Source organism: Triturus cristatus, chromosome 4_1 (assembly GCF_964204655.1).
Source record: "Triturus cristatus chromosome 4_1, aTriCri1.1, whole genome shotgun sequence".
In the NCBI taxonomy this organism is placed as follows: Eukaryota; Metazoa; Chordata; class Amphibia; order Caudata; family Salamandridae; genus Triturus; species Triturus cristatus.
The window spans coordinates 570,561,966-570,581,400 of record NC_140585.1 but is presented as its reverse complement, the minus strand read 5'-3'; the positions used below and the strand labels follow the sequence as shown (position 1 = coordinate 570,581,400).

General features: G+C 43.9%; 1 protein-coding gene across 5 annotated transcripts in view; it reads left to right on the top strand.

Annotated features, from left to right (window-relative positions):
- Positions 1-19,435, top strand: part of PCLO (piccolo presynaptic cytomatrix protein) — a 1,384,288-nt gene that overhangs the window by 1,146,842 nt on the left and 218,011 nt on the right. For all 5 annotated transcript variants that reach the window (XM_085652900.1, XM_085652897.1, XM_085652899.1 and 2 more), the window contains one exon: positions 5,939-6,119. In XM_085652900.1, coding sequence (XP_085509026.1) covers positions 5,939-6,119 — 181 coding nt within the window. The remainder of the gene's footprint in view (positions 1-5,938; positions 6,120-19,435) is intronic.

Below are 19,435 nucleotides of genomic sequence, written 5' to 3'. Positions count from 1 at the left end.
CAAATAAAAATATATATCTTAAACAAAATAAAATGACTTAAAAAATATATTATATTAAAAAAATTAGTATAATTTAAAAAGATTCAAATTTATTTAATGTAAAAGAATTAAAAAATAAATTACAATACAGAATGAAAATACCTACAAATATTATTTAACATAAAATGCAAAAATAATTTTCATACAAATATTTTTTTTATTTAAAAAATATTTTGTAACAAAAAAATAAATAGTGCATAAATTTAATTTACTTACTTACCACTGTATAACGTCCCAAACCTTTGAACCTGCACCAAAAAAGTATCTTTAAAAAAAACAATATTTGCACTTTTAATATAAATATTTAACAACAAACCAATTATCAATATTACATAATAATAATTAATTCATTTTCATAATGTACTTCCCACAATATACCCCCACAAAACACACAACATACAAAAGTTATCAAAAATTATTTACACAATTAACAAAATTAACTATCAACATTTTAATTAATAACTAAAAAATAATTATTAATTATTTAAAATTAAATTACTTTCCACTCCATACCCCTTTAAAATCCACAGCCCATATATACAATGTAGAACAAATAATTTAATAACACAATTGACATAATGAATTATCAATTAAACAGATATTATTAAAAACTGAATATAAATTCATTAAAATTCAATAACTTCCCACCCTCCAGCCCTTTAAACCACATAACCCAAATCAGAAATCAAACAAAAACAATATTTACACAATTAAAACAATTAATTGTCAATTAAATAGTTCATAGAATTGCAAAACTTATTTTTAATTAACTAAAATAATTTACTCCCCATCTTTTACCCCATATAAGCCCCACAATCCAAACCTAAACAAATATAAATAAACAGATTTAAAATAATTAGTAATCAATTAATTAATTTTAATTGGTAAATATGTATTAATTAAATAAAAATAAATTACTTCCCACCCTTTATCCCTATAATCCTACAATCCACAACTGGAAAAAATGAATTAAACAATTAACATAATTATTTTTAATGAATGAATTAATAATAGTTTGCAAAACATTATTAATTAAAAATAAATTACATCCCACCCTTTACCCCTATAACCCCACAACCTGCACCCCCCACAAACATACACAATTAACATATTTAATTTCCGAATCATTAATTTATATTAATCAACAACAAATTAATAATTCATTATAATTAAATGACTTCCCATCCTATACCCCTGTAAAACCCACAACCCGCTATGGAACTAAATAACACAAAATTAAATAAAATGTAATAACTACTAAAAACTTAAATATATAAAAAAAAAAACAATAATTATACAAAAAAATTACATCATATACATTTAAAATATAAACTAAAATACATACCAATAATTTGAAAAATGATATTTCAAACAAGTATATTTTTGCAAACAATATTAATAATTTCGATATTTAAAAATCAATATTGCTTATCTTCAATTTGATATTCTTGACATTGATATTCCTGACATCGATATTTCCATGTCACGATATTTCAGACCAAATATTCTTGTACATCGATATTTTAAACTCAATATTTTGTCTGAGTACCATATATATATATATATATATATATATATATATATATTCAGTGAAAAAAACAAAGATCACAGGGACTTTATAGTTAGGCTCATACTTCACTCGTAAAAAACAAGTGAAATTCAGCAGCTACAGTTATCAGAGCTAGCTATAATGTATGCCCCCACAATGAACTGCTTAGGACCTCACATATTACATGACTCATGACATGGTCAGTGACATCACTGATGACATCTCAAATGTGTGAATGGCTCTCTGAGTGGACCTGTGAGTGTGTGTGTATGAGTTTCTCAGTGGGTCTGTGAGTGGGTGAATGAGTGCTTGAATGGATCTGTGAGTGGGTGCATCAGTGTCTTGGTTTGTCTGTCAATGGGTGTGTGAATGTCTGAGTGGGTCTGTGAGTGGGTGCGTGAGTGTATAGTGGGTCTGTCAGTGGGTGTAGGGTTAAAAAAGTAGGGGGCGTATGGGAGCAGGTCCTCGTGCCAGCTCCCTTTGTGGCAGTCCTCCTGTCCAGCTTGCCTGCTATCCTCTGCTGTCTTCTGTTTTCTGCCTACTCTGCTTGTTTTCAATGTGTTTTTTAGCCTCTTCTCTCCTCACTCCAGCCCTCTATTTTGCCTCTTTCTGATCATTCTGCCCATTATTGTGCCTCTTTCTGCTCGCTCTTGACCTTTATTCTGCATCTTGCTGCTAGTTTATGACCTCTATTGTGCCTCTTGCTTTTTATTTCTGAACTCTGTTTTGTCTCTTTCTGATCATTCTGCCCATTATTTGGCCCCTTTCAGCTCGTTTCTTACCGTAGTCTTGCCTCTTTCTGCTCATTGCTGATCTTTATTCTGCCTCTTCCTGCTAGTTTCTGAACTTTATTCCACCTCTTTCTGCTAATTTGTCACCTTTATTTAGCCTCTTTCTTCTCATTTCTGACCTTTATTTTGCCTCCTGCTGCTCTTTTCCCCAGGACCGTGGGGGGAACCTCAAGGCCTCCGCAGACCCAGCTCGCTCCCGGTCTCTAGCGGGAGCCAGTATTGCTGCTGCACAGAGGGTGCTGCTGGAAAGGCAGCTCCCTCCGTGCAGGAGCAATTGTTTCATCTCTTTCCTCAACTGCATGTCTGAGGGCAGGGAAAATTATTAAACTCCCACTTCCAGAGGCCCGCCAGAACTGGAATGTTTGCTTTTGCTTGGCAGCAGCTGTCAAAGCTCCCGCCAAGCAAAAGCAAATAGCTATGTCCTACTATGTCGCCAGGACATAGTATGAGCTGGGCTTGGGGGTTGGCGGTCCCCAGAGCCAATTATGGCTCCAGGAGGCTGGGCCGCATAGCCCCCCTCCCCCTGTTTGCATAGCCACCCCAGGAAGGTGGGGGTCTCAGGGGCCGGGAACACTTCCCACTTCCCCCTTTAAAAAAAAAAAGAAATCCTCAGAGAGTTGGTGCTCTCCGTAGAGCGGAGGGTCCGTGCAGCCCCTGCTTCAGATTTTACGTAGCTCCAGGAGGTGATTATCCTTGGTGGGAAGTCTGCATGGCCCCCCTAGTCAATTTATTTAGAAGCTTGGGGAAGTGATGGTCCCTGGGGCTCGGAGGTCTCCTAGACCCCCCCCATTTCTTTGTATTTAGCTCCAGGGAGGAGGTGGTCCCAGGGGCCTCGGGGTTCCACGTGGCCTTCCCCAGTCAATTTATGTGTTGCCCTGGGGAGGAGGTGGTCCCCAGGGCTCAGGTGGGTTGAGCACCCCCTGCATAAATAAAATTAAGCCCTAGGGAGGTGGTGGTCCATGGGGAATAATTAAGCCCAAGGAGGGTTGTCCCATGTGCCCCTTCTTTTTTTTCTTTTTAAAGCCAGCATGCCCCTGGGACCTGGCCCACCCAGGGGCTATACTGTAAACAAGTGTGGGAGACTGCACTTACTATTTTTTTTTATGTTGCCATGGATTTGCAGCTCCCACGCATTCCTGTGAAGAAAATGTCTCTGACAGGGTCACAGAGAGATCCAAGGACCACAGTTAAATGGTCAGAGTATTCCTACCATGCTGCCTTCACTTTTTGAAAAAATTAATTTGGGTACTCGACTGAAGAGGAGTCCCAAGATGGCTGCCCACACCTGGTTGAAGAGTTGGTAGCCAATCAGATCTCAGCACGATATCAGGAGGGTTCACAGAGCCTTCGCGTCGCTAGATATCTAAATTCGTTTTTTCTTTAATATCTCTCTTACTTCGAAATGGATTTACAGCAATTCACACAAAGGTCATGTTCTGAACCAACAGCTACCTTTCTGCCAAATTTGGTGTAATTCCATTCTGCAGTCGTGTCTATGGGTCAGATGAACGACCATAGCATTTTGAGACTCGCAAATTGCGACAAATTCCGAGTCGCAAAATGCTATGTACAACAGTGTCTGAGACACTGTTTGCGATTCCCAATGGGGTCGCAAATTGCATGCCTCATGGATATTAATGAGGCTGTTGCAATTTGCGACTACATTGGGAATAGCTAGCACTCCCAGGGATGGTGTCCTGCTGGGGTCAGCAGACCACCATGTCTGGGACTGCTTTTAAATAAAGCAATGTTTTTTTAATGCAGCCTGTTTTCCCTAAAGGAAAATGGGCTGCATTTAAAAACACAAAAATGAAACTTTTCAGTTTCATTCTTTCAGGGCAGGCAGTGGTCCCTGATACCACTGCCTACCCTTAAAAAATATGTGAGTGCCTTACCACCCTTCTGAGAAGGGTGGTAAACTGCAAGTGTTTTGTGACCGCAATTGTGGTTGTAAAATATTCATACATAGGTTTTGGAGTCACTATTAGGAAGGAACGCCCTTGGAACACCTCTTCCGAATAGCGAGTCGCTAACCCTATTTTGCCAGTCGCTAATTGATTAGCGACTTACAAAATAGGGTTGGTACATGGGCCACATGTTTTTTGCGGTCGCAAATGGGCCTAAAACACCTTTGCGGCCGCAAAAAATGGTCGTACATCTGGCCCTATACTCCATATGGGAATTTGCATGGGGAAAACGTGTTTTGGGACCCCCCTTTTTCTCTACCTCCACTTGATGGATCACCCCAAAGCTTTCACGACAGAAGCAAAACTAATTTTTTTTTTTTAAATCAAGATCTGGAGGATGTGCACACAGTGTTTCCGATGTTAGATGTCGAAGCAAAGGAGCATTTTGCATCATCAGCATTTTGGTGAATCTTGATGCTGCTGTTGTCTGTGCAGCTCCATGTAGAGTCAATTATATTAGAGCAAGACAGTACAGGGGTCACTTTGATATTGTCTTCACTATTTTATTCAAATACTGGTTTGGCGCTTATGCATTATAAAAACTACAATTTATCTTGAGCTGAAATTTCACAAAGATAGTATAACATGGAATCTATGATTCTCCAGTTCTTGCAACATGGGTTAATTATCATCGCAGTCTAGTGGTAGATTTAGGGGCCGATTCCGATCCGGGTCGGAAAGCACTCCGACCGAGTTGGATCCGGAGTGTTTTCTGACCGAGCCGGACCCCTACAGTCCGACCGAGCGAGTACGATGCGCTCGTATGCTGTCGGACTCGGTTCGGTCGGACTCCCATAGAAGTCAATGGGAGCCAGTTGTACGACGCGTAGATGCGCTCCCATTGACTGAATGGGTACGTCTCGAACAAGTGCACCCCCTACAGTGGGTACGCGCCGGTGCCATCCGCACCGTACATGCCTGTGTTGGGGAGACCCATAGGTCTCCCCCTGTGTGCGAGTCGTATGGCTGCGGGTGTCGGTGGGTCCGACACAGACCCCCGAAGTCCGACTCCGGGAGCTTTTGCGAGCCAGACACTCCAGCTCACACAGGCTGTCTGACGCGTGCATCGTACTGGCTCGGTCGTGAATCGCATCCATTGCACGCCACGGTTAGCTTACGACCGAGACGTACGGAGCAGTTCGTACCCGGTAACGACTCTGTCGGTGAATTTCATGTAGCTCGCATCGTACTGGCTCGCTCGTACAGCTGTACGAGTTGGCCGGAAAACACGCGTACGGCTCGTAGTTTTCCCGGCCGGATCGCGATCGGTGCCCTTCCGACCCAGATCGGAATCGGCCCCTTAGTAGTAGAGTGGACTAATCTAATACAATGTAGGTTAGTTCAAAACCTGAGAAAATATGGGTTTGAACATGGAAATTACTCACTTCAAAATGGTTATCAGATTTAAAGAAATTAGAAGACATTTGTAATTTTCAGGAGAGCAAAAAGTAAATGTTATGTGGGCCATTGAGTAGGCTTTTTGGTAAGTTGTTATTTTACTAATTCTACAAAATATTGTAATTATTACAAGTATGCTGATAATTTATATTTCTTTATTTAAAATAAAATGTGTTTCCTTTATTATGTTTTAGATTTTAATTGATTTATCCAGCACCTTACATCTAGACAACACTCCTCGATGGTACCCTCTGAAGGAACAGAGTGAAAGCGTTGACCATGCAAAGTCTCATTCAGGACAAGGAAGCCAACAAGTACCAAAACCATCAGTCATCAAAAGCAGAAGTCACGGAATCTTCCCTGATCCTTCTAAAGGTACTCGAAATGTGACTTCTTCAGCTGATGAAAAGATAATTCAAAAGAGTGACCTTAAAAAACCTCTTAAAAATTAGTATTTCAAATAAGGTCCTGATAAAACCAACTTTAATGTGAAGAATTCATATTATTTAAAATATTATTTTTACACGTGACATGTTCTAAGCTCAACTGCTCCTGCAGCATATAATTTTTAGCTATTAATTTAAATTTTGGGAGATTCTGATAAAAAAGTCTTAGGGCCCTATTACGAGTTTGACGGTGCGGCAGCGGGACCACCCCGCTGCCACACCGCCAAACCCACGTGAGTACCTCCTGCCATATAATGTCTTTTTTTGTCATTGTCGGGCGATTCCTTTGGCATTCCCATGGCAGTGCCTATAAAAGAGGCGCAGCAATGGAAACGTCAAAGGAAGTTCCAGCACAGCATGAATTCAAAAGTCTATGCCATGCTGGAACTTCTGTGCATGCACACAGGGGGGCACATGTTGTGCCCCCTGTGTCCATTCACAAAGTGTGGGGCCCAGGGGGGCCCAAAGGACCCCTTTCTTTCAACTCCACCACTGTTTCCATGGAGGAAAGACCTCCATGAAATCAGTGGCAGAGATGAAAGTTGTAACATGCTTGGTGGGACCGCGGCAGTCCTGCCAAGCATATAGATGCCTCTTGACCGCTGCACAACCACCGGGGAATGGCGGTTCCCTGGTGGAGTCACCGGTCCCAGGCCAGCACGACCACTAGGGTTGTAATGTGGCATTTGCAAGACCGGGAACGCCGCACCATCATGAGCCTGGTAGTCCTTGGACCGCCAGACTCGTAATTAGGCCCTAAGTAGTCATCAAACATATTTATGTATACTAAAATTAAAATATATTCAAGTTTAACTATCATTCTCATAGATGACATAGCTGTTATAGCTCTGAGATGACCTCTGGTTTATGTAGGGGAAGGGAGCAACCAGATCTCTGTGTATCCACTCAGATGACAAATAGACCAATAATTCCTTATGTTTCTGTACATTGTCTTCAATAAACAACTCAGGCTAGGTGTGGTGAAATATAACACCAGAACAGCACAGCACATGTTCATGTGACATTTAAAGGTTTATTGGCCATACTCTTACAGTCTCAGGCAGCCACTGCCACATAATGGATTTCCTATTATCTAGGACTTCCACTCTACATTCCACATCCCTAAGAGCAAGGATCTAGAATGTGAAATTTAGTGAGGCAACACCACAACATCTCCCTTCCTTCACAATAGCAACAAAAGGAACTTTGAGGTAAATTCACAAATACAAAAATAAATAACATGTCAGGTGCAAGAACACATCCTAAGAAATACACTTCCTACATCACAATTATCTATCACAATAACTTCTCATATGTCAAACCATATATAAAAAAAATCTGACCGGTTTAGACTTGACCCATTTACTGCTTCATAATGGGGGGTAATCTGTCATAATGACTGACTCAAATGGACTGGGTTTAAGTCTTGATGGTTCTCCAACACACTTAGGAGAAGATGAAGACTCGTCATTCAACTGTACTTATGAGAATCACTCTCTCTCACTCTTATTGTTCCCCAGCCTCACTTACACCCCTCTTCTTTTGTTCCACCATTCATTCATGTTTTTCAGTATGAATAGCATTTCTGGCTGCAACATCTACTCTCACTCGTGACGTGAATTTGGATTTTCCCTTGGTAACATGAATAGGATCTTTCACTGCACCTTGTCACCAAATGAATCTTATTCTTACCTTCTTTAACCTTGTGTCTAGCATGATTCCCTTCTTTCATTTTATCTTGAAAAAACTGTACTCTGAGCCTTATACTCCTGACTATTGCTACAGCACAAACCACAAAAACAAAAAATGGGAAAACCTGCCTGCTCTGATAGTAAAGACAGGAGAACCTCAAAGAGAAACTTACAGATCGCTGAAAAGTCGCAAGAAGGGCATTACACAAAGAAAAACACCAAATGGAGTAATATAAAAAATCGTAATCAATTATGTATTAGAAAAAATGCAACTTGCACATCAAAATGTCAATCAATCAATCAATCAATCAGGGGGTTTAAAGAGCACGCTACTCACTCGTAAGGGTCTCAAGGCGCTGGGGGGGGTGCAACTCCGGATTAGTCGAAAAGCCAGGTCTTGAGGTCCTTCCTAAACGTGTGCAAGGTAGGGGAGCGTCGGATGTTCACCGGAGCTCGTTCCATGTCTTGGCTGTGATGTAGGAGAAGGCTCTCCCGCCTGCTCTGTTTCCTCTGATGGGGGGACCTCTGCCAGGGCGAGGTCGCCGGAGCGGAGGCTCCTCTTGGGTGCATGGAATGAGACTCTCTCGTTGAGGTATTTGGGTCCGATGTTGCTGAGGGATTTGTACGCGTGGGTGAGGAGTTTGAAGGTGATCCTCTTCTCGATGGGGAGCCAGTGGAGATCTCGTGGGTGTTGGGTCATGTGTTTGTGGCACGGTGTCCCAAGGACGAGTCTGGCTGCAGAGTTCCGATGGTTTGGAGTTTAGGTAGAAGAGTTCTGTTGATCCCGGCGTAGAGGGCCTTGCCGTAGTCCAGTCTGCTGGTTATGAGCGTGTGGGTGACGGTCCTTCTGCAGTCGAGGGATCCATTTGAAGGTCTTGCGGAGGATGCGCAGGCAGTTCAAACAGGCGGATGCGACGGCGTTGATCAGGCGGTTCATGGAGAGGGAGGAGTCGAGGATGATGCCGAGGTTTCGTGCATGGTCTGTAGGAGATGGTGGATTCCCGAGGGCAGGGGGGCCACCAGGTGTTCTCACAGGCAGAGGTGCTGGGTATGAGGACCTCAGTCTTCTCTGAGTTGGGCTTGAGGCAGCTGTCTTTCATCCAGGCTGCGACGTCCTTCATTCCTTCCTGGAAGCAGAAGTCTGGCTGCTAGTGTGCGATGTGAGACCGTGTCAAAGGCTGCAGAGAGGTCTAGTAGGATGAGGGCCGCAGTGTGTCCCTGGTCCAGTAGCATGCAGATGTCGTCAGTGGCGGGGAGGAGGGTAGTCTCGGTGCTGTGGTTGCAGCAGAATCCTGATTTGGAAGCATCTAGGATGGAGTTCTCTTCGATGAAGGCGATCAGCTGAGCGTTTATGAGCCTCTCTTTGACTTTGGCCGCGAAGGGGAGGAGAGAGATGGGCCGGTAGTTTTTCAGGTCCGTTGGGTCGGCCGTAGGTTCCTTGAGGAGGGATTTAACCTCTGCCTGTTTTGCAGTCATCTGGGAAGATGCCGGATGTGAAGGAGGTGTTGACGGTCTGTCCTAGTTCGGGTGTGATGGCGGCGGTGGCCCTGTGGAATATGTGCAGTGGGCAGGGGTCCGTCGGGGCTCCTGAGTGGATTTTCATCATGGTCCCGGTGATGTGTTCGACGGTGCCGAGATTCCAGGTCATGACGGTTGGCTTGTCGGCGGCAGTGGGTAGGGGGTGGTGTCCTGCGTCTGTTCGCTGAAGTTGTTGTAGAGGACCTTGCTCTTCAGATGGCAGTAGGAGCTGAGCTTGTTGCAGAGTTCCTGGATAGGTGTGACATCCGTGACTTCGCTGGGGGGGTTTGGCAAAATGCTGTATGATGGTGAACAGTTCTTTGGCGTTGGTCGCGTTGGTGTGGACCTTGTCTCTGATGAAGGTCCGTTTGGTGTCTCTTATGCACTGGTGGTATTCCTTCAGGGCGCTCCTGTCGTTGTTCCGTGGTTTTCTCTGAGCATCTGCAGGAGCGCCTTACTTCTTATAGTTCTGTGGTGAACCAAGCGGCCTTCAGAGGGCGTTGTTTGGTGGGGTGGCGGAGGGGTGCAAGCTTGTCGGCGCAGCAGTAGAGCCAGCAGTGAAATTCCCTGGCTGCGGCGTTGGTGTCAGTCGTGGCACTGGGGAGGTCTTGGAGGAGAGTGGTGTTGAGGTGCTCTTCTGTGACTTTGCTCCAGTTCCTTCGTGGGGGGCGCGGGCGGGCTTGGGTGCGGTGGCGGTGTTGAAGGTGAAGTGTATGCAGTGGTGGTCCTTCCAGAGGGGCTGGGTGGTGTGGCTGAAGCAGATGTTTGTCCCTCCTGAGAAGATGGGGTCACAATCTTTAGACACCTGGAATCGTGTCAATTTAGATCACAGACCATGATATGAAACACATCTCAATGTACCAATGAAATCAATACATTTTTCAAACAAAGCTCCCACAAGCCCCACAAACATCACACTTTCATGCAAAACACACACAATCCAATCATTCTACACATATAGCTTGTTGCAATAATCAACACACATAAAAAAAAAGTCTCGTTTAGGAATCACAAGGAGTAATATCATGCAATTAATTCAAGATATAATTCCTACTCAAATGGAATCTCCCCAAAAACCGATTGCATAACAATTCATAGATGAGTCTACATTTCCTAAAATAAAAAGAAATATGATAAGAAATATATAATTGTGCCACACAATGATTTTACAAATATGGACATGGGTAATGGGATGATTCCATGCTATTTTGTCACATACTCTCCAGGGTCCTTGTGTTCAGTCCCAAGTCGGCACCAACGCGCATTTTGGTGACACAATTGCAAGGACGGTCACACCTTCTTCATGGTGCAAAAGAATAAAAAACCAACCAGGGTGGCAAGGGGGAAAGGGAAAATCCAAGGAGGGGGGAACACTAAAAAGAACAGTGAAAAATATGCATATATGTAAGGCTCAAAAATTGACTAAAATCAGGGGTTAATAATAGGGAAAATCTAACTATAATGATGCGGTCTCCGGGGGTGCCATTAGTTGATTTGCCAGAGGTGCGCTTTGACAAAGGTGCAACTACAAGCTCCTCTACCCCTGCAGATCATGAGGCAAAATTCTGCCTAACCTAAAATACTACGTGTCAGTGATTAACCATATGTATTATGTGTTAGGTGTATACACAGTAGGTGTGCACCTCATTAATTCTTAATGATAGGTTTGCTTAGCAGTGGCACGCACGGGGCTGGTCCTCAGAAGGTCCTGAAAAAGAGCTTTGAGGGGACAGCTCGAAACATGTTGACCCAATACTAGAGTCTCTATACTTATTATAGTTAGATTTTCCCTATTATTAACCGCTGATTTTAGTCATACCAACTAGGGGCAGGAATAAAATATTAGCCCACTAATTAGGCATTATTAACTTTTTGTGTTTCCACTCCACTCCACTTTCACTGCACTACACATTTTTCACAGCTTAGTGCTCCTACGTAGTTCCACAAGTCTCAACACGCCTCAATCCGCAGGGGATTGAGAGGACCCCACTGATGAAGCATGCCACCTAGGGGAAACCCTGGTGGGTGAGGGGACTCTAGAAAATAATTTGTCTTCCTGGATAGAGGATTTTCATACATGTTCAGTGGTAACCCTGTTCTTCCCCACGGTTAGGTTTTTATTCTAGTATTCCAGATTTTGTGAAACTTCATTCAGTTAGGAGGGTGAACCTAACCTCAACCTCTATCTCCCCCCATCTTTTGATTGCATACAAAAATCCTGCCGTCATAAATATCTACATCATGGTAATTTTTTATAAGAACAAGACCACATGGACAGATGCATAATATAAGAAATACACTTACTACATCACAATTATATATCACAGTAACTTCTCATATACCAAATCATACATCACGAAGTCTGACCGGTTTAGACACAAGCCTTTTACTCCTTCGTACAGGGGGGTATTCAGCCTTAATGACTGACTTAAGTGGACAAGTTTAAGACTTGATGGTCCTCCAACAGACTTGGCAGAATTTGAAGACTCGTCATTCAACCTTATATACGATGAACCACTCTCTCTCTCACACTTATCATTTCCCAGCCTCACTTTTACTTCCCTACTTTTGTTCCACCATTCACGTTCTTCTGTACAAATAGCATTTCTGGCCACAGCATCTACTCTGACTGGTGACCTGAATTTAGATTTTACCTTGGCAACCTGAATGGCATCTTTCACCCGCACCCCAACACCAACCTTAATCTCATTCTAACCTTCTTTAAACTCGTTTCCAGCATCATACCTTCTTTCATTTTATCATGAAACAACTCTTCTTTAGGCCTTGTAATCCAGACTATTGCAACAGCAGGATCAGATTTATGTAGGTACTCTCTTCACAATGTGGGACAAAACTTTGATGCCGGCCCACATCCCCTTATAACTTCAAAATGGCACACCCCAGTAACAGCATTAGGACTTGACCAATGGGGCCAAACCATACTCTCCACAGCCTCCACCAAATGTAAGCCATTTTGCACAGCCCTTTGAATGCACTCACCCAAGTGTGATTCATTTTGTTCACAAGTCTGTGGGTGGTACAGTGCTATGCGTTTGTGTTTTATAGCATTGTTCTGCAAAACAACCCTCTTCTCTCTGGAGACGAGCCTCACTCCATTGTCTGAAATAATTTCCTTTGGATAACCTTCCCTCAGGAACAGTTTCTTCAAGAGCTTTATGACACTAGACGTATTATGTTCCACCATAAAATCCATTTCCCACCACTTGCTGTAATAATCTACCACCACGATGCCAAATCTAAATTCCTGTGTATAGAGTTTTAAAAAGGGCCAATGAAATCTATAGCAAGTTTAGACCATGCTCCCTCGGGAAGACTGATCGACTGCATAGGCACAGATTCTGTTTTCAATCCTTTATCACTGGTGACGTGTATAACACATTCACGTACACTTGTCGTTATTTCATCATTGTCCATCCCTGGCCACCAATAACTGTCCCTAATTTTTCTTTTGGTAGTGACCTGCCCCAAATGTCCTTCATGCCCATTCACAATTATCTTTTCTATTAACCCACTCGGAGGTATAAACCTGTCACCATGCACTAACATGCCATTTTTCTCTATAGGCAGCTCATCCCCCACCTTGAAAGAGCCTTGAATTCGTACCTGTGGTTTTTTTCTTTGGGCCAGCCCATAGCAAACTTTTTCACTCTCTCTAAATCTTCATCTTAGACCATTTTGATATTCCACTCATCCTCTGTAAACACTTCGCCTTGATATACATCAACCGTTGCTATCAAGCACTCTTTGTCATCCAAATCTTCCCCATTGAGCGGAGAAAGATAAAGATAATCCGCGGTAGTGTTTTTCCTCCTGGGATGTATTTAATGTTAACATTATATTGCAGTCGTTTGGAACTCAACCTACCCAGTAGAGGAGTATGATCTTTGATGACCACTCCCCAATAATGGTTTGTGGTCTGTCTTGAGGGTGAATCTCCTACCCCATATAAAACATTTGACCTGTACCACCGCCCAGCAACAAGCCACCTTCTCGTTTTCTTTTAATTACCTGGACGCAACACCCACAGTCATTTCATTACCTTCTTTTATCTGTGCAATAGTGGCACCCAGCCCATCATTAGTAGCATCTATTGTAATAGTACATTCTCCGGTTGGGTCAAAAGGTGGCAACACATCAGCAGGAACAATGCCATTCTTGAGTGCGCAAATTCAGTTTGACACACATCACTTCATTCTAATGTTTTGTTTTTCTTGAGAAGTTTCCTCATGTGAACCATTTTTAAAGAAACGTTTGGTAAGAACTTGGCATAAAACTCGCACATTCTTAGGAAGGATGGAACATGTTACTTGTTCTTTGGACTAGGGGCATTCGTAAGAGCTTCTTCTAACCCAGGCCTAGTCTCTATCCATTTCTCAGAAATGACATGGACCAAGTACTCAATGCTGTTTTTAGCAAACGTGCATTTCTTTATATTGACTGTTATGTCAAACTTTGTAACAAGTACTTTTTTGCAGTGAAAGTTAGAGAAAATAAATGATGAAAACTCCTGTTATTACCATTTTATTTTCCCCTACTTCCGCCCACAGCTTTTTTTGAGAGGGCGGGGGAAGGGGAGGAGTGGTTGCACCCTCCTAAAGGGCACAATGGCTGCTTGGACGGCCCTCTTGAACAGTCATGCGTACTTCGCATGATCTCCACACAGGCTGCATCGCAGCCTATGTGGAGAACATGCCCAGGCCTCCAGTCAGCGTCTGAGCTGATTGGCTGACTGGGAGCCCGGGTGTGCTTCCTGTGGCTTACTCCGAGCGAGGGAGGACTACAGAGGAGAGATAGGCTAGAATGTGGGAAAAATGTACGTTTTTTATTAGATTTTTTCTTAGCCGCTTCCCCTACATCCTCCCCCCCTCCTGCATCCTCCCCTCTACCTCAAACATCCTCCCGCCGCTGCCCCCTACCTCCAGTCAGTGCCGGCCTCACCTGTTTGTAACCTTTTTAATACCAGATGCATACATTTGTCATGACTGTCACAATCTTCTCCTGCCACCAGAATATCGCCCTCTGTAACACATTTTCCAACACCTGTTGAAAAGCCTAGGCAGCAGATGCCAATCCAAAAGGGATCCTCCTGAATTGGAATGTGCCTACTGGTAATAATACAATTAGATGTTGTGAGGATTCACTAAGTTTGATATGATGGTAAGCACATGCCAAGTTAATCTTGGTAAAGAATTTACCCATATTGCCTTATTAAGGCTCCTCAAGTACATACAGACCCTTAACTGACCATTCTTCTTTCTCGCTATCACCATGGGAGATAACCATAATGATGATTCGATAGGCTCTTTGGCACCATCCTCAAATGTCCTTTTTAGAATGTCACCTAATTCTTAATGAATACCTAATGGTACTTTCCTTAGTCTGTGTTTGACAGGAGTGACTCCACTTTGTTCTTTAATTTTGTGCTTAAAACCAGTTCTCCTACCCAAACTATCACTGAAAACTGACTTGAACACATGTTATGTCATAGTATTTATAGAGCGCATGGCTGCACCAACAACAGTGAGTCTCAGCGCTAATGTCGAACATAAAGTGAGGTGTCAAGAGAAATTTGTATTTGGAGAAGAGCCAGGTATCCACCATATTTCTAAAGGTCCAATGTTCAGAGGTGCTGCGGATGGGAAGGAGTGAGGAGTTCCACAGAGCGGAAGCCGGCGACTTGAAAAAGCGGCCACCTGCTCTGGCCGTCCATATCCGAGGAACTCTGGCCAAATACAGGTCTGCAGAGCGCAGAGTGTGTGTAGGTACATAGTGGGAGCATATGTCGCTCAAGATTCCTGGGCCAATGCCTGAGAATATCTTGTGAATGATATACAGGGCTTTGAAGTGTATTCTCTGTTCCAGAGGTAACCAATGAAACTGCCGGAGGAGGTTAGAGACATGGCAATGTTTAGGAAGAGCAAACAGAGCGCAGGCAGCCGTGTTCTGGTCGCGTCGAAGCCTCTTGATCGCGGATTTGTTGGACCCCAAAAGTAGCACATTGCAATATTCTAGTCCAGTCATAATTCAGGACTAGATGAACAACTGCCGGGTTTGAGAGCCAAAGAGACCCAGAATTGGCTTTAGGCCACGTAGCAGCCCAAAACATTTACCTGCCACAGAATTGGCATGGGCCTCAAAGGTGAGATCTTTCTCCACCAATATTCCTAAGTTCTTAACCATAGGTATGGGCATAGGGGGCACTCCAAGAGCAGGAGGCCACCACTGGTTGCCCCAAAGATGAGAGTCCCTACCTACCAGGAGGCTTTCTGATTTAGCCGAATTTAGCTGCAAATAGTTGGCTGTCATCCACTCTGAGATGGCTGTTAGATCGTCTTTAAATTTTGCTGGGATTGTTGGAAAAGGTGATCACCAACTGGGTGTCATCTGCATATGACACCAGAGAGATACCCCGGGCTTTAGCCATCAGAGCCAGTGGTCTGATGTAGATGTTAAATAACGTAGGGCTCAATGCTGACCCCTGGGGGACACCACAACACAGGGGGTGTACGCTGGAGGAAAAAGTCAGGGCAATTACTTGGAAGGTTCGATCGGCCAGAAAGGACGAGAACCAGGTGAGGGCCTTGTCATCGACACCGATCTCCGGCAGACGATGAAGCAAAATATCATGGGAGACGGTGACGAAGGCCGCGCTCAGATCTAACAAAATTAATGCTGTAGTTCTACCCGCATCCAAGGAGGTTCATAGCTGTTCTATGACCGCCAACAGAGCAGAATTAGAACTGTGCCGTGGCCGGAACCCATTTTGAGATGTGTCCAATATAGAGTTCACTTCCAGGTATTGGGTTAGAATCGAGATGACATGTGATTCCATGACTTTGGATAGGAATAGGAGCAGCAAGATCGGACAAAATCTTTCAGGTTTGGACACATCTAATGTTGGCTTTTTTTTCAACGGATGGACCACTTTAACATGTTTCCAAGATGTGGGGACCAACGCCAAGGATAGGGACAGATTGATCAGCTCCAAGCACTCGGTCAACAGACACTGTTGACATTTTCTGAATGAATCAGGTTTCAGGGGGTCATTTGGAGATCCTGATTTTATCTTGGCGAACAGCGCTTCCCCGGCCTTAGGGGAAATAGGCGGGAAATATGAAAGAGAATGGATCACAGCACTCAAAGACACGTTCCTCCTCATACAGCAGGAGGTATCACCCGGGCAGAAACTGCTATAGATACACTCCACCTTCTCAATAAAGAATGTACCCAGTATTTCGCATTGCAGACTGGAAGATATGATGCTGTCAGGGGCGGAGGGGGACTTTACCATGTCCTTCAAAAGTGAAAATATAGTTTTGGTTGGGTTACTGCTTGTCGAAATTAGGTTGTTGTTAAGATCTGAATCACCAGATTCTGGATCAACTATTCCACTATGATCAACTGACGCACCATCTGTTACCAACAAAACTTGAACCTTTCTCCCTGGCAAACAGTTCCTGCTGATACCATTGTAGTATTTTCAACACCTTTATTGACACAAAGCACTTTTCCGAATAGAATTTTGGTTTTAACTTGCATGTGAAATTCAAAGTATCCAGATAACTAAATTTTTCTCCTGCCTTAAGTTACTGGGTTTCCGTGGGGCAGGAGCAATTTCCTGTTACCCCATGTCTGATTATACAATTCCTCAGTGACCATTGTTATTTTGTTCCTGAATTAATTACCAGTCTCAACACTTTCCCATCAACAATGATGTTTTTATATGGATCAACTTCGGTCATTTCAGAAATACCCATAAATGGAGAATATAAGATTTTTCCATGAGGGATTTCACTATTTCCCTGTGGTCTTTTACCTAAGCACTGAAGTCCTGTGTTACACTTCTGCAGTCCCCACCCTCTCCAACATCTTTGTTAATGTAAATTGTGGTTAATACTCATGGACTCAATTTGATGTTCAAGCACTGATTTAGTCATGCTCACAGTCAAAAGTAGTTTCCTCAGAGAAGGTTCTGTCTTATAAGGGTAAGAATCTTCAGGATATGGTCTGTTCATAGTCACCAGACCCAGATCACCCTGTGATGATTTAATGAAGATGTATTTTTTCTCTCTATTTGACTCTTTCTGTCGAGGAACCTTTTCTCTACCCATTACGCCAACGATGTGTTAATGGTAGAGATCCTCACAACAGACCATCGGAAGAATCAGAAGCATTTTCCTAGAAAGGAACACATCTGCTCTCACCAGAGAGAACCCTTAAGGAGGCATGGCAACTTAAGGACAGATGCAGACAAGCAGCTTAAGAGTGGCAGCAAAGTTTAAGAAGGCAGCCCAAGGCTACCATATCAGGATACACACCACCAGTCTCAGGGGTAAACAGAATGAGCAGGTAAGAAGCTGAAGCCCCACAGAGGCAGAAATAATGAACCAGGTAACTTCTCTCAAACGTCACCACATATTCCTGTAGACACTCTGATGGTGACCAGCCAAAGAATGAGACAACTCCCCAGAATTGTGTTCATGAGGAAGTGGCAGGGCAAAAAAAGGAGAGCCCTGCAATCCATGGGCGGCAGCTATGAAAGGTTTGAGGCCTAACCAAGCAGTAGCACCAGGCAGCCTGCTATCACACTATGCCTGCCACAAAGCAACCTGTCCCTCCTGCATTGCAAAAAAAATCAACATGCAAAATTCACTCAACTTTGGGACCTCAGCAGTAGGTATCCCTACATGGTGCAGACGTTGACAGAAACACTCACCTACAAGCCATCCATGGACGCCTGAGCCTTAAACAGGTTTTAGGAAGCCAGTATACCAACAGGAGTGCTGCAGGGCAGGCCTTCTGGTCAGTAGCGGGCGCTTGTATTAAGAAGTGGTGAGGCAGGGGAATACAAACCAAAAAAAGGATAAACATATAAAAAAGTAAACTTACCTGCTCCTATGGCCACCGTCTTCCCCCCAATCCTCGCCGCCCAGAGGTCCAGGGACTGCTGCACCCTGCGCATGCTCCCAGCTCCCAATACCAGCACTGCTCACATGTTGGGGATTGGTCTGAGTGCCTTGGTTCGGTGCTCAGACATATACCAGGAGTCTACATTGGTTTCTTCACCCAGCTTTACAACACAGCTGGGTGGAGAAGGCTAAGTGTGCATGATTGTTTGACCAGCCCCAGAGGGCTGGCCAAACCATCATGCCCTCTTGCCAGTGCCCACCACTCCCCTCCCCCTTCCTGGCACTGCAGCGTCATTAGGGGAGGCCACACCATTCCCTCGGCTCGCAGCCTGCAGGGCTGAAAATAAAATGATAATAAAAGTGTTTTATCATCATTTTGATTTTGTGGGTTGCCTCTGCTGGCTTTCAGTGGGGGGATGATGCTCCTCCTCCTTAACGGAGGAGCTGCCCCGCCTCTGGTGCAGGGACAGTGGGGAAAAGTAGCGTGAAAGTTCTCCATGTGCAACCTCACTGGAGCAGTGTCACAGCAGTCTATGAAGAGCTTCATTTACTGGGCCCCTGATACCTCAGCAGTCTGCTGAGCCTGTCCAGTGATGCTCCTGGTGGCTATATCCCTCGTGGCTTTTGCAATCATTAGGGAGAGCAAGGATTGTTGTGGGCCACAGTCCAGATAGGTCTGGAGTCAGAACTTGGAGCTGGTCTCTTGATGGTGCACCTTCCTCTCGCTGCTTCTAGGACCTTGCGCCACAGACATCACATCCATTGGAGCACTGTTGCTCCACACTGAGAAGAGGTGTGGAGATTCTTTTTTTTTTTTTTTTTTTATTTCAAATCATTTTTATTGAAATAGCAAAGACAGTACAGTAACTCTTCCGTACAAAAAGGTCAAATCAGTCCATGTCCGATACTACAATACAAAAACGGAAATCAATAGAAACAAATAGCTATGCAAATAATAATAAAACAAATCACTCCAGCTTGCATCATCAGTATACAGGTACAACTGTGTATATACAATACCTAATGTGTGGGTGCGGCGACCCTGGTCTCAAAAAGGTAATCACGACCCAACTCCCAACCCCAAACAGAGGGGCCAAGCCCCAGCC